Source organism: Diabrotica undecimpunctata, chromosome 8 (assembly GCF_040954645.1).
Source record: "Diabrotica undecimpunctata isolate CICGRU chromosome 8, icDiaUnde3, whole genome shotgun sequence".
In the NCBI taxonomy this organism is placed as follows: domain Eukaryota; kingdom Metazoa; phylum Arthropoda; class Insecta; order Coleoptera; family Chrysomelidae; genus Diabrotica; species Diabrotica undecimpunctata.
In genome coordinates this window covers 12,116,712-12,141,147 of record NC_092810.1, presented here as the reverse complement: position 1 = coordinate 12,141,147, position 24,436 = coordinate 12,116,712, and the positions used below count along the sequence as shown (strand labels likewise).

The 24,436-nt window shown below is 32.8% G+C and overlaps 1 protein-coding gene across 1 annotated transcript in view; it reads left to right on the top strand.

The window, feature by feature from the left end:
- LOC140447193 (uncharacterized) overlaps positions 1–22,979 on the top strand; it is a 219,733-nt gene extending 196,754 nt beyond the window's left edge. The window contains exons 5-6 of the mRNA XM_072539705.1: positions 13,674–13,872; positions 22,738–22,979. Of these exons, the coding sequence (XP_072395806.1) occupies positions 13,674–13,872; positions 22,738–22,826 (288 nt within the window). The 3' untranslated portion in view covers positions 22,827–22,979. The remainder of the gene's footprint in view (positions 1–13,673; positions 13,873–22,737) is intronic.
- The last annotated feature ends 1,457 nt before the right edge of the window (positions 22,980–24,436 follow it).

Below are 24,436 nucleotides of genomic sequence, written 5' to 3'. Positions count from 1 at the left end.
AAGCTTCCCATCACTATTTTTATATTGAATAGATATTTTAATTTGTTCCAATGTTTAAATATTAAAATTAGAAATATTATGTTTATTATTCTTAATACATTTCTCACAAATAGATCCTCTATGTATGTTTAAAAAGTAAAAAAGACATAAACTGTTTCAGATGAATTAATTTTATTTAAATTTAAAAAAATCACTCAATTGTATAAACGCTTTACAAAAGTTAGGTTATATTGATTTTTGTTTTGGATTTCTTATATAGGAGTGACCAACGAACCAAAAGAAGGAAACCATATTTCATGGCCTATCTTAAATGAGTTTTTTCGATGACTCCTAATTTTTTATTGATTGATATTTCTAAACGGCCAATTTTGACTTGTCTCTAGGTACTCTTGTTGTATAATTAACTTTAAATTAGACTTCATTGTCATTTTATAAACTTTTATATTTAATCTGTTTGTTTGTTATGCACAGCTTTAAGAGAATTATTCAAAATAATTAAAAACTTAAAAATGTTTTGTATACATCTATAAAAACTTAAGGGAGTATGTTGAAAAATGTTGTTTTGAAGTTGATGGATTAAAGCTGAAAGTACTCAGCTGAAAAATTATATATTCTACACTTAAAAACAACATAATTGTTTTTAAATTCTTTGTGTCTGAAAGAACTAATTATTATAATTTAAAAAATACGAAAATAGAGCATTTACCAACAGACTCAAATCGGCCAATTATTTAAGAATAAAATGACATATCAGCCGTATAAATATAAAACGATCCTTGATGTGCCAATTTTATTGCTATGGCTTCAACTAGCTCGTTCTCTAGTGTAAGTACGTCTTATCTTAATGAAAACTGTACAATGAGAAATTTGTCATGGACAAATAAAATATATAATTGATACTAAATAATCCTAAATGTTAATTAAAACGAAACAAAATTTAATAAAGCATATCTTGCCTTCTTCTTCTTCTTCTTCTAGTGCCGTCTCCACTAATGAAGGTTAGCTATAACCATTGTAAATTTGTCTCTATCTTCTGCTGTTCTTAAGATCGTCTGTATGTCTAACCCAGTCCAGTAGCGAATGTTTTTCAGCCAGGATATGTGTCGCCTACCAGGACCTCTTTTTCCTTCGATTTTAGCCTTCATAATCAGCTGCAACAACTCGTACTTATGATTTCTATAGTATGTGCCCCAAATATGCTGTCTTTCGCCTTTTAATGGTGGTCAAAAGTTCTCTGTCTCTTCTCATTCTGTGCAACACCATTTTGCTCGTAATATGATCGGTCTATGGTATCTTCTCATTTGGTTCTCATTTAGTCAACATTAACAGTCTAGGCTTCGACACCATAAAGAAGAATAGGGTGGATATAACATTTTACCATCCGATATCGGATTTGCAGATTGAAACTTTTGGTTAATCAGAAATTTCCTTGTCTTCAAAAGACTGCTCTTGATTGCCCCATTTTTGAGCGAATTTCTGATTTCGTATTCAGATCTTTCGTAATCCAGACTCCTAAGTATTTCATATTGTCCACTTGCTCAATATCTTCATTTTTTATTTGGATCCTTGTAATGACTTTGCCCCTCTTACTATAACCATGGTTTTTGTTTTCTTTATGTTAACTGTTAAACCAAGCTGTTCCCCAGTATCACAAATTGTGTTTAGTAACGTCTGCAGGTCTATCTAACTTTCAGCGATAATGACTATCGTCAGCATAACGGATGTTATTTATATTTTCACCATTTATCTTGATCCCTTCTGTACAGTTTTTAAGTGCTTGCGTAAATAACTCTTCGGAATATATATTAAATAGTAATGGTGAAAGTACACAGTCCTGTCTTACTCCTCTACTTATCTCTCCCTTAAGTCTTTATCAATTCCTTTTCCCCAACTTACTCTCGGTCTACCATGCTTTCTTCTTTTATGCGGTGTCCAGTTCAATACTTTCTTTGGTATTCTGTGTTCATCCATTCTTTGGACGTGTCCATACCATCTTAGTTGATTTATTATGATGTTCTTTGTTATATTGTGCTTAACGCCCATAATTTCTCGTATTCTTTCGTTTCTAACTCTGTCTAATCTTGATTTTCCAGTCGCTCTTCTCCAGAAGTCCATTTCTGTTGCTTCTAATGCTTTTAAGTTTTTTCCAGTTCAGTTGCCATACCTTACTTTCATATGTTACAATGCTTTTTATATTGCTGTTATAGATTTTGTGTTTGTTTTCTTTGGAAATTGTTTTGTCACACACCACACTGTTTACTTGCCTAATGGCTTGTCTTCCCTGTTCATTTCTATGTTTAATTTCTTCATCTTATTTGCCATCGATGGTTATTTGCATGCCTAAATATTTGTATTTTTGACAGTGAATTATTTCTCGCTGTATTTTTTCCAATACTTCTAGCCCCCATAGTTCGTATTCGTCGATAAGTTTACGGGTCATATATTTGAGGTCTTCATTGTCTTGGGCCATTACTATCTGGTAGTCTGCAAAACTCAATCTGTACAATATTGCGTCGTTTAGGGGAATTCCCATGTTTCTGCATTTTATTTTCCACGTCTTCCATAGGTATTGAATAGCCTTGACTTAGGTTACACTAATATTTGTTTTCTCGAGAGCTTCCCAGAGTTTTTGTTGTGGCACACTATCATAAGCTTTTTTTAACATCCACGTAGAGGAGATGACTGATTGATTGCGTGCTACTTTTATTTCGATTAGCTGGATAACAGTAAACAGATGGTTAATAGTTGATCTATCTGCTCTAAAGCCGGCCTATTCTTTGGCCTCCTTATCACAGAATTCATCTTCCATTCTCTTTTTGATAAGCTTCCTGTAAACTCTGGAGATGGTGCTAAGGACTGCGATTCCTCGATAATTGTCACATATATCTTTACTTCTCTTAATATGTATTGTCGTGATAAACGATGTTTTTCACTCCTCCGGTATACTTTCTCCGTTACAACATTTTTGGTTAAGGCTGGCTAGCTGCTTATATAATTTGCTTGTATCGTACTTGTGTAGCTCAGGTGGAATATTGCCAGGGCCTGGTGATTTTTTATTCTTTAATGCTTGGCATACTCGTGCTACTTCTTTATCGTCAATCCTAATTGGGAAAGCTCTTGTATGTACTTGTACCTCTGATTGTATTTGAGTTGTTTGCAAATATTCTGCCCTTTTTCCCGTCAGTATATTTGCGAAGTATTCGTTCCATTTATCTGGGCTGATCGGTGAGATGATATCTTTAGTCTTATCTTGTCCAAGAGATCGAGAAGTATTCTCCAACTTTTGGTGCTTTTGCTAACGCCTAAGTAAGTATTAATTCTGGAGCAGTTTCTTTCCCAGCTTTCGTTTTTCTTCTTAGTTATCGCACCTCGTACGTTTCTTTAAACTGTTCGATATTCGTTTTTACTTTGATCAGTATTTATATTTAAGTGTTTGTGGTATTTATCTCGATAATCTTTATTTTTTCTTCGATTTTTCATCCCACTAATATGGCTTTCTTCGTTCGGTTTTTACATATTTACTTATTTGCTTCTTCTGCTCCACTTTTGAGGCATTGTTTAATGTAATAGTAATGGTGCTTAACACTATCAAAGTTTGATTGTAAGAGCTGTGTTTTTAAAAGTTAATACTTATAGTAATTATACTGTCAATTTTGAAGGAGATAAGCGTAGTCTTTACATGGGTCCTTTTTTGAGGAGAGGCCGAATGTATTGTCACATGGAGCTAATTATAGGTTTTAGATATATGCAGACTTCAATAGAGATGTTTGGACAACAGGATTGTAGTTTTGTTGAGAGTAAGACTGTTGCTTAGCAAGGTTCTCATATTAGTAAATGCTGTTCTGGCTTGCTTATGTCTGGATCTAGATTTTCAGTTATTCAACTGCCGAGATATCTGAACTTGGGGACCTTTTGGATGTTCTCATTGTTTACTCTTATATTTAATTGCATATTTCGTGTTCTGCTAACCACCATTACCTTCGCCTTGTCTATATTAATCTGCAAGCCCAGTCGTTCTCCTTGTGTTTATTCTATCTATTACTCGTTGTAGCGCTTCTTGGCTATTAGCTATTATGACTGTATCATCAGCATAGTGAAGATTACTAATAGTCTGTCCGATGATTTTGATTCCATCTTCTGTGTCACTTAAGGCTCTAGCAAAACCTGTCGTACACTTTTTTCCATTTATGATTTTAAGGTCATTCTCATCTGTCGAATGTTCCTGGAGCAATCTTACTAATTCTGAATGATTAACACAATCGAACGCTTTCTGATAATCTATAAAGCATAGGAAGACATATGTTTGCTGATCTTGATCTCTGCATTTCTGAAGTAGGACAGTTAAGCTATAAAGTGCTTCTCTTGTGCCAAATCCTTGTCTTAAACCAAACTGTGTGGGGCTAATGTCTCTTTTCCATCAGTTGTATATTCTTGTGTGAATTATCTTTAAGAATAGTTTTAGGTTCTGGCTCAATAAGCTGATCATTCGGAATTGGTCGCAACTATTAGCGTTTGGCTTTTTTGGGATTGGTATAAAGGTTGATTGAAGTCAATCCTGTGGTATTTCACCGGACCCATAAATCTCATTAAAAAGATCTACCAAGGTGTCTATATTGTCTTCGCTCAACATTGTTAGAACCTCTATGTATATGTCGTCTGGGCCTGGTGCTTTTCCCCATTTACTCTATTTGATTGCTCTTACAACTTCTGACTTTAATATTTTGGGAAAGGGTTCACTTTTATATTCACTTTCAGAGTTTCTTCAAGTGTTTTCTGAGTATAGTTGCTGTGTGTAGTTTCCCCAATGTTAAAGTAGATGCTTGGGATCAGTAATGAATTTATTGTCCTTCACAATACTGTTAAAACAGCAAGGTTTTGTATGACCTGTCACTTCTTTAACGAGTTTATTTATGTTAAAGTGGTTATGTTTTTCTTCCAGTTCCTCCATTTTTACACACCTGTCTAGCAGCCACTGTTCTTTAGCTTTGCGACACTCTTTACGTATTTGTCGATTAATCTACTAATGTTTGATTCGGTCTTTGTTTTTAAATGATCTGCGGTCGTCCATCATTGATAATATTTCGTCAGTCATCCAATTCTGCTTTTTGTACTTTTCGGAAGCGATCAGAAACTTGGTGGTGGTTACGATAGATTTTTTAATACAATTCCATTTGTCTTCTGTTAGGTTAGGTTGTTTTTAGCTGTTTTTTTCTTTATGGATTTTCTTTTAATTTTCTTAAGCTTTATTTTTAATTTACCTACTATGGCATTGTGATCAGATCCGATATCTGTTCCAGGGTACGTTTTTACTCCTTGCAAACCATTTCTGTATCTCTAGTTAATCAATAAAAAATCAATTTGATTTCTTACGATGTTGTCATGCGTATGTTGTAGAGACTGCCAGGTGTAGAGTCTCCGAGGTGGCAGTTTGTACCAGGTATTCGCAATAACTAATTTTTCTTCTTGACAGAACTGGATTAGCATATCACCTCCCTCGTTTCGATCTCCTAAGCCAAAGTCACTCACGACATCATCAACACATACTTGCCCTACCTTCGCATTGAAATCTTCCATGATTATAATTGTCTGGTTCTTCTTGATCAGTTTCATTAACTCCTTAATCTCTCTGTACAATTGTTTTACTTTATTTTCAGGCTTGTCCAAGGTTGGTGCATAGATTTGTATAATGTTAAGGTCAACAGGATCGACTTGGACTTGTAGTAGTGCTGCCCTATCTGAGTATGCCATGAAGTTCCTTACTGATTTGTTTGAGGCTGTTTTAACTAGAAATACAACTTCGTTATAATGATGGGGTAGGTTATTTCCTGAGTTATATAGTGTCGCTTTTTCTTTAGTACATTTACCACTGTTAGGCCATCTGATTTCGTCCTATGATGTCTAGGTCGCATCGTTACCGCGACCCTTAAGGGGCTTTTTAATATATATTATTGACTACCTTTGATTCCTTTTACTTTTTCTTCATCTTTATTTTAAATAAAAAAAAATTAAAATGAAGTTGTGGATTATTTCTTGCGGAATTTATTAAGTTTTTGCTGATTTTATTAAATTTTCGATTTTTTGCAGCAATCCATTCTTTCTTTCTTTCTTTCTCCCCTGCCTTTTACCCTATCAGGGTGTCGGATTTGGGCTAGCTATTTTAATTTCCATATACACACCTCTTCCATTCTTTTCTGTTTCTTGCTAATATTTTCAATTCCTCGAGTGGTTTTTATTTAAGTTTTCCCGCCTCTACTACTTGCTTTATCTAATTTTTTTTTGGTCTGCCTCTTTTTCTTTTTCCGATGTTTTTTGCTTCATAAATTTTTCTATTATTTTATTGGTTTGCATCCCCATCAGATGCCCATACCAGTTCATTTGTCTCTTTGCTATTTTGTTCATTATCGGTTCCTGGTTGGCCATTCTCCTAATAGTCTCGTTGCTTAATTTATCCCATTTTGTCTTTCCAACTATTCTTCTTAAATGTCTCATCTCCATTGCGTTTATCCTGCTCTTATGTTTTTTCAGAATTGTCTAGTTTTCACTTGCATAGAGCACAGTCGGTTTCACTATTGTGTTATATATTTTTATTCTTGTTTCTCGTGAAAGTCCTCTTTTTCCCATTATTGGGGCTAACGCATAATATAACTTGTTTGATTTCTTTGCTCTATTTGTTATTTCCCAGTCTATTTTTCCGTCATTAGTTATTATACTTCCCAGGTATTCGTAAGTTGTTACTATTTCCAATTCTGAGTTTTTACATTTAATCTTTATTTGATTATCTTCCTTATCTCCTTTGCCGCTGATTATCATTATCTTACTTTTTTCCTCGTTTATCTCCATTTTTAGTTCTTCTATTTGTTCTACCCATATATCCATTAGTTTCTGCATTTTATTCTCGATATCTGCTATTAGTACTATGTCGTCTGCATACATTAAGGACTCTATTGTTACCGGTTGTAATCTGCGGTAACCTATTATTGTCTGTAGTTGATTGGTTCTGACTCTAGTGTTTCTTATTAATTCGTTCATTACTATTATGAATAGCAGAGGGCTGAGACTGTCTACTTGTTTAATACCTCTCTTCCAATTAAATGCTTCCGATCTTTCCCCTGTTATTTGTACCCTTCCTTTTACCTCTTTGTAAGTACTTTCTATAATTTTTATCATTGCATTAGGTACGTTTATTTTCCTCAAGCATTTTCCTATAATATGTCTTTCTATCGTGTCAAATTCTGCTCTTAGGTCTATGAATGCTAATACTAGTTTTTCCCCCGTAATTATGCTTCTTTCTATTAGATTTTTAATGATATATATGTTGTTATTTGTCTATCTTCCCGGTCTTAATGCCATTTGTTCTTCTCCCAATACTATTTCTACTTCTTGTCTCAATCTCTTCTCTATTATTTTCGTATATATTTTAAAGCATACCGATGACAGACATATTGCTCTATAGTTGTCGCAGTTTATATGTTCTCCTTTTTTATATATTGGCACGATGATATTGTTCTGCCAGTCTTTAGGGATTATTTGTTTTTCCCACGCCTCTTTAAATATTATCCATAGCCAGTTTATTCCTTCTTGTCCCATGTATTTTACCATTTCCGGTTCAATTTCATTATCTCCACCTGCCCTGCCTATTTTTATATTTGATAATCCTTCTATTATTTCTTCTCTACTTATTTGCTCTAGCTCTGTGTTTTCTTCGCCTTCATTGATTATATTGTCTTTCTTTATCACTTCGGTATCCAATTTTTTCTCATAATATTCTTTCCATACCCTAGCTACTTGTTCTGGGCTTATTTGTATTTAGTTTGAAGTATCTCTTACTGCGTTTATTTCCTTTCGTTTTCACTGCCTTATGTGTCGTGTTGTCGTCCAAAATTTTCTATTATTTATTATATATTCTTCCTGAAGTTCTTCTCCAAATTCTTTCCATGTTTTTGCTTTTGCTTGTGTGACTCTCTTTTTTACCAATCATCTCTGCCTATAGTATTTTTCTTTATCTTCTTCTAATCCCGTTTCGATGCAGCAATCCATTAAGAATACAAATAATATTGTACCGTATTTTTGTGTTTGTGTGATGAAAATATTACAAAAGCAGCAAAAATGTACTAACGTCCGCCATGGCGTAAATCCAAACCCAACATATGAATTTCTATTCTCTCATTTATGGATTATGCTACGTTACTGCTCATATAAATCGTCATACACGCCTGGCAAACCGCTTATTAACATAAACTCAATATTTCTGGATAAACCGGGATTTGACCATACCCAAGTTAATTACGGTATAAATCAGAATCATGCGTGAAAATTTGTTTTCTCTAATCTCATTTTCTAAATTTAAGAGAAGGCTAATTATTACTTTTTTAATATGGAATTATTGGAGTAGAAAGGGAACGGTACACGTGATGCGTAAATCTGTTTGATATCAACTTTTGTTCATACACATAATAAACTGTAGGCTATAATTATAACGAGATAAAATTAAATTGGTGATAAGTCAGCAATGACAGGCGTAGTTAAATTACAGCTTGCGGACAGGAGAGATCCGTAAAATGGATTTATAGGATTCGCGATTAATTTTTCCATAATAATTTAATTTGCAATAATTGGAAAGTAAATTATTAATATTTTATAGTTCACAAAACATTTACAAATCTTATGCTTAGTTGTACTAAACATTAACTGCTTAATATTTATGGGTAATGTAAAACCCTCAGTGAGTTTATAATTATGCAAATAAGTTAACCCCTTCCGTACCAGGCAATTTTTTGAAGTAGGGTATACCAGCAAGAGTTGTTAATGAAAATACATTTTATGATAGTTATAATTTATAATAGAAGAGATATTAACCTATGAGGGTCTAAAAAATGTTTGAAGCAATTTGTTTATATCACAATTGATAGTGTTTACCAAAATATCCACATAAGGATATTTCGGTGTACCAGTATATCCACCCTTGGATATCAATTGTACTACCAAAATATCCACATCTCGATATTATTAAAATGTATTTATGTATTTAATTTATAGAATTTATATGAGAATATCAAAAATCCAAAATAATGATAAAAGCCTGACAGTTAACGTAAAACTTTGAAACAAGTAGAAAACTACAATTATCTTGGCACAATAATTAATCATACAAACGATTACTCCAAAGAAATAAAAGTTCGAATAGAGAAATCACGAAAAAAATTTAATAAAATCAGAAAGATTGTACAGAGGGTGTACAGAAGAATCATGGACCGAGCATATAACAAACAACGAAGTCATGAGAAGAGTCAACAAAAAAATGGAAACATTGGAAACCATCAAGACACGAAAGCTGCAATACCTGGGGTATGGTATGCGTAATGAAAGATACAACATACATACTTCAATTAATTATACAATGAAAAATCCATGGCAAGAGAAGTGTAGGAAGGAGAAAAATTCATGATTGCGTAACTTGAGGGAATGATACTGAGGCACATCAATCGAACTATTCAGAGCGGCAGCATCTAAGATCAGAATAGCCATGATGATTGCCAACCTCCGTCGCGGAGATAGCACGTAAAGAAGAAGATGCAAATAATTATAAAATAAGAAAACAAAATATCTGCATTAAAAAGCAATAATCTTGTAGAAAATCACTATAAAATTCCAAATAATAAGATCGTAAACTAAAACTATTTGAAGGTCCCACGATAAACCGTTTTATTATCCAGTAACATCACCAAGAGTTAACTGCTAAAAGAAAGTTCAGTTCCCAATTTTGCATAAAATTAACATAGCGCTTCCCGCATTGAAGTTTGTTCGGAAATTTTGGAGTTTTATCGCCTAAATTGGTTGAAACTGTTCGAATAAAACGTACGGGTTAAGGATATTTATAAACAGTAAAGTATATTCTGTTTTGTGGAAGTTTGAGAATATTTTACTGATCCATTACACCGGTTTCGTTTGATTCAGAAACAATTTAAGAGATGAAAAGGTGTATTACTGCTTTGTATAATAATGTCAATGGTAATGAGATGGATCGAAAACTTTTATTCCACTTCAGATATCCGCCGAAAAGGCATGTGCTAATGATGTACTAATTATAACTCAGCATGTGCATACGCATATCAACGTTTATGCCCTTGAGAGTCGTGTATTTATTAGTATTTGTTGCTTAGACTTAAAGGAGATAAACTTAAGTGTGCCAGCTATATAGGAATATTAGTGACTAGTACATTCAACTCAATTCAGGCAGTAAAGACATATCCAGGAGCAGACGTATCCTCTGATCACAGTCTTCCTATTGCTAGGTTTCAATTTCAACTAAAAAAGATGCAAAAAAGCCGCAACAACAATAAACTTAACATACAGAAACTAAAGTCAGAAAAAACAAAAGACAATCGGAAACACGAAATCAACACAAATCTAGATAGAAACCCAGGAAATAATTGTAACGTAGGGCAGCAGTGGCAATTCTTCAAAACCTCTATATTGGAGCCAAGTAAGAAAGTACTTACAACAACCAAATGTTAAGAAAAGAGTGGATGGCCGAGAAAAGTCTAGAGTTGATGAATGAAAGGATTAAAAATAAAACCATCAATATGATCCGCTATAAACAGCTTCAAAACCAAATAAGAAGAAAAATTAGGAAGCCTAAAGAAACCTACTTCTCTGAAAAATGTAAAGAAATAGAAGAACTGCAAAACAGATATGTCAACTTTAATCTACATAAAAAAGTGAAAGAACTAGTCGGAGTAGGAAGTAGAAGAACCTCGAATGTATTGCTCGACAAAAATGGAAATATTATATTGGAGACAGAACCAAAACTACGACGATGGAAAGAGTACGTATGAAGAAGAGACAATGAAAACCACTAACTCTGCTGGTCCAGATGAATTACCAAGCGAGCTATTAAAGTTGGTCAACGAGAAAAACCTAGACATAATAGTAGAACTGTTCAACGCTATCTATACTACGGGAAATATCCCTAGAGAAATGTTGACATCAGCATTTGTGTGTTTGCCAAAGAAAGTGAATGCCAAATAGTGCAGTGACTATCGAACCATAAGCTTAATGTCACATACCTTAAAAATTCTGTTGAAAATTATCCAAGCCAGAATTCACTCTAAACTGGAGTTGGATGTTAGTGACACACAATATGGGTTCCGCAATGGTATGGGTACCAGAGAGGCACTATTCTCCTTCAACGTGCTGACGCAGAGATGTTTGGATGTTAACCGTCCTCTTTACGTCTGTTTTATAGACTACAATAAAGCGTTTGTTAAAGTAAAACATGACCGACTCATGGAAATTTAAAAAAATAAAAACCTATATGAAAGAGATGTAAGGCTAATAATAAACCTTTACTACAATCAGCGAACAATAGTACGAATTAAAAAAGAGACATCTGAAGAAATGGAAATAAAGATAGGAGTCAGGCAAGGCTGCATAGTATCACCTCTATTATTTAACGCTTATTCTGAAGAGGTAATTCGAAAAACTCTGGAAGATGAAACAGTCGGCATAAGAGTAAATGGAGTCTTAGTTAACAACATCAGATATGCAGATGATACAGTAATAATAGCCGATAGTTTACAAGACCTGGAAAGATTCATAAGTAAAATAGTAATGTGTATTAGGGAGTACGGACTCTCGCTCAATATCAAAAAGACGAAGTTTATGAAAATTTGTAAAAACAACCATAATACTGACGAAATCTTGATAGTAGAGGACCAGCAGATCGAAAGAGTAAAAAAGTACACTTACCTAGGAACACTTATAACAGAAAATAATGACTGCACTGCAGAAATCCAAGTCAGAATCAAAAAAGCACGTTCTAATTTTATAAAAATGAAAAAGCTCCTATGTGGCAAAGATTTAACATTAGCTCTTAAAGTACGCCTAACAAAATGTTACGTATACAGTGTACTATACTATGGAGTGGAATCATGGACGTTAAATCTAGATACAATGAGACGACTTAACGCATTTGAAATGTGGACCCATAGACGAATTATGAGAATTTCCTGGGTAGATAGAGTTACGAACAATGAAGTACTGAGAAGAATAGGTAAAGAGAAGGAAGTTGAACTTACAATTAAAGAAAGAAAGCTACAGTATCTCGGACATGTGATACGGGGCGAGAAGTATGGCATCCTGCGACTCATAATGCAAGGAAGGATAGATGGCAGAAGAAGCATCCGAAGAAGACGAATTTCATGGCTTAAGAACCTGAGAGAATGGTTTGGATGCAGCTCAAAACAACTGTTTAGAGCTACTTCCTCAAAAATTAAAATAGCTATGATGATTGCCAACCTCCGTAGCGGTGATGGCACCTGAACAAGAAGTACATTCAACCCTCTATACGAACAAATAACCTCATTGAGAACGAGTAGAAGAATGGTTGTAAGAATGGTATATTCTGCTTGAAACAACTTATAAAAAAAACTCAAGTACAAGTCAAGAAACACACCATATAGTTGATGATTTACTAAACATAGCTTATGAAACAATTCTTATAAACAAGCTCTGGAAAGTACTACTATCAACATCATCAACATTACCTTTACTTTAATCAAAGCGTTATGGAATTTATATGAAGGAACAACATCTCAAATTTAAAAAGAAAATAGATTGTCATAGAGATTTCTTGTCAATAAAGGTTAATGTTTCGTCACCGTTGTTTAACAGTTTGACTGCGTTCCCAAAATATGTAAACCACGGAACTGTGCATTACCGGTCCCCCGGGACCGATAGCTTGACGCTAAAATGATGCGTTACTGACCGTCGAGGACCGTTAATGACGTAATTAGTTTTATATTTTTACAGTTCTATATATTTTTTAATGAGCCTAATGAGCCATCTGCTCAAGCTGTTTTTAAAAGTCATTATTTTAAGCGTGTAGGTATTGTTTCAGAAATATAGAGATGTCAGCTGTGATGTTTTTGCATGCCTGATTGACTACAAGAAGGCTTTTAAAAGAGTCAGGCATGAACAAATGATGGAAGTGCTGAAGAAGACATGGATTGAAGGAAGAGACCTAAAAATAATAGCTAACTTGTAATGGAATCAATCAGCAGTGCTCCGAATAGATGGATAATATACAAATCAGGTCAAAATCTTAAGGGGAGTAAGATAGGGGTGCATAATTTTACCACTGATATTCAATCTGTACACGGACCACACTTTTGAAGAGGTTATGTTTCCCACAAAGTACAAAAAATACGAAGAGAAAGAGCAGGTCATCTTCTGGAGAATCCATGGCGAACAGACAAACTTGCCGAGTATACCTGACAGGTATACCCGAAGAGTGTGTGTGCTTCTGATACCTTATAGGCATACTGACAGGTGTATCTGATAGTAACTGGATGGCTTTAGGGCTTTAGGAAAATTAAACATTTAAAACTGAATTTTTTATGTAATCATTAGTACCACGATCTATGGCTAACAGATTAGGTCTAAAGCCAAACTCTTCATTCTCTGCAGACATGCCCCATTTATAAAAAAAACGGCCCTCTGTCGCTCCAACATTTTCACTTTAGCTAAATAAACTAAAAAATATGAGTTCCAAAAAACTGCTTAAAGACGATATATAAATTTAACATTTGCACTTTAATTAAATTGTAATTATGAAAATATTATTTCCTTATTTGTCGGCCTTAAAATAATTAATTGTATTTTTATTGTCGTAGGTGTGCCAAACATGCTTTAGGAACAAAACAACTGTGGGGGAATTATTCGAGAGCAGAATGTTCATGACATTGCCGCTCTTCGAGTCTCATTTCAACAACAGTCGTCTTACGTTAAAGTGTGTCGCCAAAATTGGAGATTTCTATCATCAGGAGACCGAGATTATTTTCGACAATGCCAAAGATCCCGTCCCTGAGAAAGGTAAAATGAAGTTTTCTTGATTGTTTTTCTTATTTTAGTTGAGGAGAAAATGAAAAAAATATAACATTTATGTTTTATGGTTTTGATATATAATAAATAAAAATGAATGTCCGTTAGCGAAAAAGTTTCACTGTTTTCTTAATATATTTCCATGAAGATAATATATTTGTGAATATGCTTGGGTCAATTTTTATGCACTTTTTCAATTAAGGACCAGAAAAATATATGTTAGAAGTACAGAATACCTCTAATTCAATATTTTGGTTCTGGTCCTAGTTTTCCTTTTACTTTTTTTGTGCAATTAACTGCAGCAAACCATGTCTTTCGCTGTTCCTCATGATTTGACATGGTTTTTGGCTGTTTTTATTATGGTTAACAACTCTTTTCTTATTGGATTCTTAATAAAATGTCCTCGGTACAGGCAACCTTCAGGATTCAACGATAAAGCTAAATTGAAATCCGAGAATAAGCGAAAAGAAGATAAAAAATATCCTTATTATTTAGGTAGGGATTCCAAAACAAAATGGAGAAAACCTAGTAATAATGTAGTTAGAACGAGGGCAGAGAACAAAATTTCGAACTTACCAGGATCCAAATCATATACCAAAAACGCTAAGACTCTTTTAGATTGCTGGTTTTTTTTTATAAAGAAATGCTTGAAGGTATCACGGTCTGCACCAATGTATTGATAGATGAAAAAGCGTTAGCCTACAAAGATAAAGCATATTGTAGCAGGACCAATATTATTGAAATAAAGGAATTATTTGGCATCATCTACCTAGAGGGTGTATATAGAAATCGTCATCGTAATCTAAAAGCCCTTTGGCGAACAAATGGTACAGGAATCGATATATTTCGTTCAGTGATGGCACTCAATAGATTTACATTTTTATTGCAGTGTTTACGTTTCGATAATGTAGACAATCTACAAGAAAGGCAACAGTCTGATAAGTTGACTCCTATTAGGGCAGTTTTTGAAAACTTTGTCCCAAATTGTCAATAAACTTACTCACCAGGACAGAACTTGATTGTTGACAAGAAGTTAGAGTCTTTTCGTGGGCGTTGCTCATTCCGGCAGTATATTCCGAACAAGCCCGCAAAATACGGAATAAAAATTCAGGCCCTAGTAGACTCCCGTACTTTTTATGTTTTTAATATGGAAATTTATGCAGGGACCCAGCCAGATGGGCCGTACCATATAAGCAATAAACCTATTGATATCGTCCAAAGACTGATAGCACCAATTTCTGGTAAAAATCGAAATATCACTTTCGATAATTGGTAAACCTCTTACGAACTTGTAAAAATTTTGCGTAAACGACATAGTTTAACTTCAGTAGAAACTCTGAGGAAAAACAAGCGAGAGATTCCCCCAGAATTTATACAGATTAAGAACAGACAGCCACAGTCCTTGGTATTTGGATTTTCAGAGCATATAACTATGATATCCTTTGTACCAAAAAAAAAGGAAAAAACGTGATTTTATTACCATCACTTCATCACGATGATGAAATAGATAAATCTACCGGCGAGAAACTTTTACCAGAAATAATAAGTTTCTATAACTTTACAAAAGGAGGTGTTGATACGGTGGATGAGTTAACAGGAAGTTACAGTGTAGCTCGTAATTGTAGAAGGTGGGCAATAAGAATATTTTTTTCGCTAATGGACACAGCTGGAATCAACAGCCAGGTAATTTACAAAACAAACACTAGTAACTATTCAAAGAAATGTCGTATTTTCCTGGAAGACCTGGGATTAGCATTAGTTACGCCAATTATGGAAGAACGAAAACGTAATCCGCGACTTACAAAACATTTACGATCCAAAATAGTTCAAATTTTGGGAGAAAGTGACCAACCTATACCAAAAAAGTACGGGACGTGGACGGTGTCAAAATTGTTTAAGAAAATTGGACCAAAAAACTAAACAAACGTGCGATCAACGCCAAAATTTTTATTGTTTAGATCACCTTCATCGCATTTGCGGTATCCAGTTCCGGAACTCCTGACTTTTTTCAAGCTTGGATATCCAATGTGATGCTTTTTTATATTTTTATTTGAACCTTTTGAAAAAACTTTTTTGCAAAATCTCTTATTTTGAATCATTATATTTTGTTTGTGAATTTTTTATGTATCTAGTGTTTTTTGTTTGTAGGAATTTTATTATTTTGTAAATTTTACCTAATAAGCGGTCAAATTTAATCCATTGGTAAAAGCTGTTATTTATGAAAACTTAAATAGTCAAATAAGATATTTAAAAAAATAAATTCGTGTTCGAAATATTTGTTGAGTTTTTCTAATAAATTTTAAATGGGGTCAGTAATACCCCACTTGGGTTATTATACACACTTTTTTACCTGGGTGACGCCGGGTTAAGTTATTGTGTCATAACACAAATATTCCATATTTTTGTCGATAAGATATGGGTATATTTATTTCCGAGTACATCTCCTGTACTATATCTCTTAATTCTAAAGGAGGTTTCCCTTTTTATGAAGGGTTTTTCTTAGCGTTCGTGTTTATGAGAGGTGCTGGAGCAGAGGGCTAATTTTTATCGTCTCAATCTACCGAAGGCGTTGATCTAGATAGAACGATACAGCACTAACTGTCTCGTAAACGTTTTATAGATCATCCTTCAATTTTGGCGTTTGATGAAATTGCCGTGTAGTCGTTTGGGATTTGGAAAAAGATAGGGGATGTTTAAGGGATAAGTAGGAGGGCCATAAATTCATTGAGATTTAATACATACAAAGTGTTTTCCTTTGATGTGGTTAAAGTTACTATATTTTAAAACAATTCAAATATATATATATATATATATATATATATATATATATATATATATATATATATATATATATATATATATATATATATATATATTTATATATATATATATATATATATATATATATATATATATATAGAATAGAATATTCTTTATTAATCCCATCAGATCACATTGTGATATAGGACAAGTCATATAGTACATAAAGCATGATCAACAAGTTATATAGGACAATTACATAAAACAAAATCAATAAAATACAAAAAAAAAGATATGCGATATAGATCTCTGAACCCGTCGGTCCTCATTCCATGTAGTCTTTTATTAAGTCAAAATACTCATTTAGGTTGTAAACGCATAATTAGATCAAGCATGCTTTTAATTTATTTTTGAATATTATTTTCATTTCTTATTTTAAGTGGCAAACAATTGTAAAATTTAGATCCTGCAAAATCAGGGCTAGTTTCAAAGAGAGTTGTGGAGTGTTTACACAGGCTTATCAACCTCTTGTGTCTTGTCGGGTAATTATGAAAGTCAGAGTTGAGGGTAAAATTTTGAAATTTAGTTTTGACGTGAATAATACACTTATAAATATATAAAGCATGAAAAGTCGACAGTCTGTGTTCAATAAAATATTTACGACATGATTGTCTATTATCAATATTGAATATCAATCTAAGAATTCTCTTTTGAGTTACAAAAACTCTAGAAGAGTTTCTAGAGTTTTCCCACAAGACAACATTATAGGCCATATATGAATAAACTAATGCATAATACACACTTATCAATTGAATGGTGTTAAATAGAGTTTTCAACTGAACGATCGCATAGTAACCCTCATTCATTGTTTTGCAGACTTTAGTGACATTTTCATCCCATGTCATATTACTTTCTAGAATGCTACCAAGAAATAGTGTTGTTTCACTAAAGGGTATTTCTTCAGAACTGACTGTGATTTTATAACCATGGGATGGCTTACAGCGCGAGTAGAACTGCATACAAATAGTTTTCTTTGCATTTACCATTAAAGAGTTCCTTTTACACCAGGTTGTAAATTCCTGTGCTACTAAGTTCATTTTTGAAATGAGTTCGACTTCAGTTGACTCGTCAACTACAATTGTTGAATCATCTGCATAAAGAACTGTATGGTCTGCAGTTAAAAAATTTATCAAATCATTGACATATAAAAGAAATATTAAGGGTCCCAATACGGAGCCTTGCGGTACACCTTGATCCAGATTAAAAATAGATGACTTCTTATTATCGACTTTTACTAGGAATTTACGATGTTGTAAGTATGACCTTAACCAGTTCAAGAAATGACCCCGAAAACCAAGGGCTTCTAATTTATGCAGTATAATTTCAATGTCAATAGAGTCAAAAGCCTTAGTTAAGTCAAAAAAGAGTGCACCCACATACCTTTTTCGATCAAAAGCAGCGTGGATATAATTAAATAATGAAATAGAAGCACTCTCTGTAGATTTATTAGGAAGAAACCCATGCTGGCATTTATTTAAGATATCATATTTATTCAGAAAATTTAACATTTTACTGTAAATACACTTTTCGATAATCTTAGAGAGTACTTGACAGATAGGTTGATGATGTGAGACAGAACAGGAGATATATATGAAGAAATGTATTTAATTATTTTAGTGGGGATTTGATCAATACCTACTGAGCTGGTATAGTTTAAGGAAGATATAGCATTTTCAATATCAAATGGTGAGACCTCAGAAAAAAAGAATGTGTTGTTAATTGTCATAGTTGTGAAATCGTTAAAGGTATAGTTATTGAAATGTTTTAATAATGTGCGTTTGACTGATGTACAAAAATACTCACCAAATTTGTTTGCTATGTGTTCTGGATGTATCAATAATTTATTATTGTCAGTAATGCTCCACTCAAAATTGTTTTTATTTTTACCAGTTTGACGATTCACAGTTTTCCATATCTCCTTCCTTCTTTTCTATATGTATACATATATATATATATATATATATATATATATATATATATATATATATATACTAGTTGTTACCAACTAAAATAAATTTGGAGGAAAGACGTTACTATAATATTCAAATCATATTGAGTAATTTTATTGATTTTGTTCATTTCGAAAAAACTGTGACATTGCAGCGTTTCGTCTTATATATATTCAGGGTTTTCACAGTATTCACTGACTTCCCTCGCTCAACCGTCTCCATCTCTCTCTGTTGTTCCATTCTCCATGGTTTAGGCCTCTCTTACTCATGGGGTCGTCTATTTCATTCCTCCAGGATCTTCGGGGTCGTCCTCTTTTCCTCCTTCTTATGAGGCTCCATTCGGTTATTCTCTTTAACCATCTGCTGTCGCTAGTTCTTTTTACATTTCCATACCACTTTGGTCTTTTTTGTTCTATATATGTTAGTATGTCTGTTTCTATTGATGTTCTTTGCTTTATTTCATCATTACTTCTCCTATCAATTCTTGTTATTGTGCAGCATCTTCGCAGGCATTCCATCTCTGTTGCTACTATCTTACTACTGTTTTTCTTGTTTATAATCCAATTTTCAGTCCCATATGTCATAATACTTTGCACTAATGTTTTATAAATCTGTGTTTTTGCTTTTATATTTTTAGGTGTCTATCCCACCATACTGAGTTAAGTTGTCGGATTTCTGTTCTTGTTTGTTCTAATCTTTGCTTAATTTCTTTCTCTGTTGTTGCCTTTTTCGTGATTATAAACCCCAAGTATTTGAATGTATTCTTTTCTTTTGGAACAACCCTGTAGGAGCTCTTTTGTTGTGGTGAAGTCTACTATAATTATTGCTCCCATTTTAATGGACACTTTATTTTCTTTATACAGAGCTTTTGTAGCTTCTATGAGTTCCGTCTGTATTTCTAATTTGTACGCCTTCCATAGTTCTGACCTTGTTACAGAGTTATACGCCTTTATCAGGTCCATAAATGCCAAATGTATATCTCTATTTTTTGCTTTTTTCATGCATCAAGAAGAAGAAGATGCTAATTTGACAACAACGTTGCTGCTGAGAATACGCTTTTGTGCCCCTAAAGGTATATTATTACTTTGATAGAAAATAAATGAATGTCATAGTGAATCCCGGCCCTTAAAGCTGAGCACAAAGTTTTTGAAGCACTACATTTGTGGGTTTTTTTATTTATATAGCTTTAGGTGACTTTTATCGTGCTTTAGTTGATATAGTCGGTTCGTCTACAGCTAGAAAGTCATCTTTTAAGACCACAAGCTGTTCTCTGCTCTGATTTTGAATAGTCTATTATGTCCAGGTTAATTTTTTAAATAAGGCCATTATTACTAAAATGCGATCAACAGTTTTTCTTTTAAATCTGTCATTACATTGCCAACTGCTTGGTGACCAACATTCACATTTCAAGTATGTCTTATAGATGGAAGCTGAATCATCTACTTGCAAATAGTAATTCCTACAATTTGTTCTATTGCGTATTTTTATATATTATTAGCTGGGTTATATGGAAGTTGTTGCAATAAAAATAAATTTGAGTGTTCGATTCGCTTTATAGTCTAGGCGGGATCTGTTTTGGATTGGACATTTTCCATAGAAAGCTATTTTTTTGCTGGAATCCCTTCAGGATGTGCCCAATATCGATAATCACGATATGCGCCAGTCGCAAACCCTGTGTTAAATTTTTTATTTAACAAAATCTGAAAACAATTGAAAATTTCTCATTTTTTTGCTCCTATTTTCGTTTATAATTCGGAAAATATTGATCCTGGAGAAAAAATTATAAGAAGTTAAAAGTTTTGTTATTCAATTTTACATAATATTTCGTTAGCTAGAAATTGAAAATTTATTGTTTATTGTTGAAAAAATAGCAATAATTGGAAAAAAAAAGATCAAAAAATGAAGTTAATCCTTTAAATGTTTTCGACTTTCTAAACTTGACTTACAAGCTCCATATTCCGCCTAGAAAAATCTTTTAATATGTTTAAAACTTGTGCTAAATTTTGTTAAGATCGGTCGGATAGGTATTGCATAATAATTTTGCAACCCAGCCTACTGGAAAAAAATCGCAAATTTTTAAATTTATAGTAAGCCCTAAATAAGGCCCTCAGATAGTTGCAAATTTTTCTACACATAAAAGAAGGCTCAAACTTTCAAACGCTTTTCGTAAAATTCAAATCGATTCACTAGGAGAACCTAGAAATTTTTTAAAAGTTTTAAACATTTTTTATATATATTAGGCTTATAAACAAATTGAATAACTTTACGAGCTTTAAACATATCAATTTCAAAAATCATACAATTAAAGAACATTAAAAGACGCTTCTTCTTCTTAAAAAAAAATACATTCGGCTTACTGGTTGCCGGGATATTGAAGGTCAAAGTTGGCATATATTTGCCGTGTAACTATAAGTGATAGAGAGCTCGTTTCTAAACAAATACCCTCGTCTTGTCAAGTACTTTTTATATGAAAAGTTATACGTAATGCGCTTTATGGCATTACGTATTCCGTTTTCCGTAAAATGTCGCTCGGAATGCATGAGAGGTGGTGGTGGGTGATTCACTCGAAATGTGAATCGGTGAGTTCAAAATCATAGCGCGCGATAAAAATTGCATTATCTCGGCTTCTTGAAAACCAATTTTGCTCTTTTTTTTGAATGGATGTCTCGGAAGACAAGGATTTCAAATATCATATTTTCAAGTACCATTTTTAATTGCAAAATTGGGAAATTTGCAATAAACAATTGTATGTTAAACAAGTAATTGCATTTTTCTTCGTGCATTTTTTTTGAGCTTGCAATTTATACATTGAAGTAAATTGTTACTTTTAGTAAACAAATATGTATTTATAAATTGTTAATAATTAATTTAAATTGTTAAAACAAAGGCGAACGAAAAAAAAATTTTTTTTTCATAAATAAATCTTATTTTGACTCAAACTTCAATAATTTTTTTAAAGTCTATTTCTTTTTTTGGAAAGACAAGAATCTTCAGGTCTGACCTTGATCATCAATATCTCGGCAACCAGTAAGCCGAATGTATCGTTTTTTTTTAAAAAAGCGTCTTTTAATGTTCTTTAAGTGTATAAATTTTGAATTTGTAACGTTTAAAGCTCGTAAAGTTATTCAATTTGTTTATAAGCCTAAAAAATGTTTAAAATTTTTAAAAATTTTCTAGGCTTTCCTAGTGAACCAATGTGAATTTTACAAAAAGCGTTTGAAAGTTTGAGCCTTCCTCTATATGTAAAAAAATTTGCAACTATTTGAGAGCCTTATTTATTGCTTACTAGAAATTTGAAAATTTGCGATTTTTTTCCAGTAGGCTGGATTGCAAAATTATTATGCAAAAACCTATCCGACCGATCTTAACAAAATTTAGCACACGTTTTAAACATATTACAAGGTTTTTCTAGGCGGAATATTGAGCTTGTAAGTCAAGTTTAGAAAGTCGAAAACATTTAAAGGATTAACTTCATTTTTTTGTACTTTTTTTTCCAATTATTGCTATTTTTTCAACAATAAACATAAAATTTTCAATTTCTAGCTAACGAAATATTGTGTTAAATTTAATAATGAATCTTTTAACTTTTTATAATTTTTTCTCTAGGATTAATATTTTCCGAATTATAAACGAAAATATTAGCAAAAAAATGAGAAATTTTGATTTGTTTTCAGATTTTGTTAAGTAAAAAATTTAGCACAGGGTTTGCGACTGGCGCATATCGTGATTATCGATATTGGGCACATCCTGAAGGGATTCCAGCAAAAAAATAGCTTCCTATGGAAAATGTCCATTATGGTCTGAATTTCTACAAATCCCGTCTAGTCTATTACAAGACCATCGGGAAAGAGGAACTTGAACTGGAGTTAATGAATTTAATAATATTTATATTATTGTAGTTACTTAAGTGACGACTTTGTTTTTCCGAAAGTTTATTTGTTCATATTTTAACTTTTTCCTTTTCTATTTTGTAATTATCTTTCTGTGTGTTTATGGCTTAAGTCAAATAAAATTTCTCATTTGCAAAAAATTTACCAAACATATTTGTCTCGAGAGATTATGTAACACTTGTTTTCTTTTGTTTCAGTTACTGCGCAAAACGAAGGAGTTACGAAGATCTACCAAAAAGTAATTTTTCTAATACCAACAATAATTTGTATTTCGTTGATATTATAAAACTGTCATTATGTATATTTAAATATAATAAGTCAAAATAGGATAAAGAATGATTGTGATCAAAATGCTGCAATTTAAAAAAAAATTAACATTTTTTATAATTTATTTATAGCACTAAAAAAAGATGTATTGATATATAGAAATAATTGCAATAAAGTGGTTTTAATAAAAATGGTTTTCTTATATTATTGATATTATTAATTACAGATGTAGAGCCGTTTTGGCAATGCCATCATCATTGCTTTTTATCTTAACGTACTCGTTACCCTCTTCCCTTTCCAACTAGCCCTCATATGCCCCGAAGATATGCCGCAATGCCGTTTTGGCATACTTCGCTATGCAAGACACATAATGCGTTCAACATCATTTTTCATCCCCTTTCCAACGGTACCTCACACGTGATCCTACGTTAAGCCGTTTTGCATTTACGACTGGGATTTGCGATTTTGGGGGTTGTGATTTAGGGGATGGCCCTAGAACCGTGTACTTTATCTACTCATAGGCTATCTCGCAAGTTGCTATCAACAAGTACTCACAGACACTTCGTCTAATGACTTGCAACCTCAGTGGACAGTGGACAAAGACGGTTACATTTTATTTTATATACAAATGTCTATCCTATCTATTTATCTGGAGATGATAAGAAGAAAAGAAGACTCTACAGAAGTGATGATTTTTTATGAAAGTTGTTAATTACAGATGTAGAGCCGTTTTGGTAATGCCGCATCTTTGTTTTTTATCTTAACGTACTCATTACCCTCTTCCATTTCCAACGAGCCCTCATATGCCCCGATCGGACCAATAGAAACGAAGATATGCCGTAATGCCCTTTTGGCATACTTCGATGCGCAGTATTAAAATATTATTCTGTTGTGGTTCTAGCCTTAAATAGGAGGAAGAAAGAAAAAATTAATTGGAATAATTTTAGATGCAATTGATGGGGACGGGCAACATCACTAGTTTATTATAAAAAAAATTTATTATACATTAAAAATCAATATCCAAAATTTTATATATATATATATATATATATATATATATATATATATATATATATATATATATATATATATATTTGCAAACGATTTCCAGATTAAGTAGAAATGTAAAAAAGGAAACTGTTCCGTCTCATTATAATTCACTTCATGTTATTGTCGATTTTATTTTATTATTTCAGATTCATATCGGTAATTCTTAAAGTTTGGGTAAATTAGCTTCCAGAAATCTATTAAAAGATAAAAATATTTGTCAGTTTTACATATTTCTGGTGAAGGTTTGTGGATTAAACCCTCCCTTTAGAAAGCAGGTACCCGGTAAATCCGTTGACTATTATTGTCGCAGTCGCTGCCTCTGTAGATGGATCTGATAAGGACAATATAAATAAATTTGTACTGTATAGTTTATTGCACGAAAAATGGTTGAGTGCTTAATGATTGCAATAAAACCCGACCGCAAGTACCCCAGCTTAGTCAAAATTAGTTGAGCAGGTAAGTATTCAGGTAAAATTGAAGCTACTGTGGAGTGTCGTTATCTTGTTTGTATAATAAATTCCTGGTAATATAAAAACGATTAAAAATCGTATAAAATTATAAAAACGATTAGAATACATT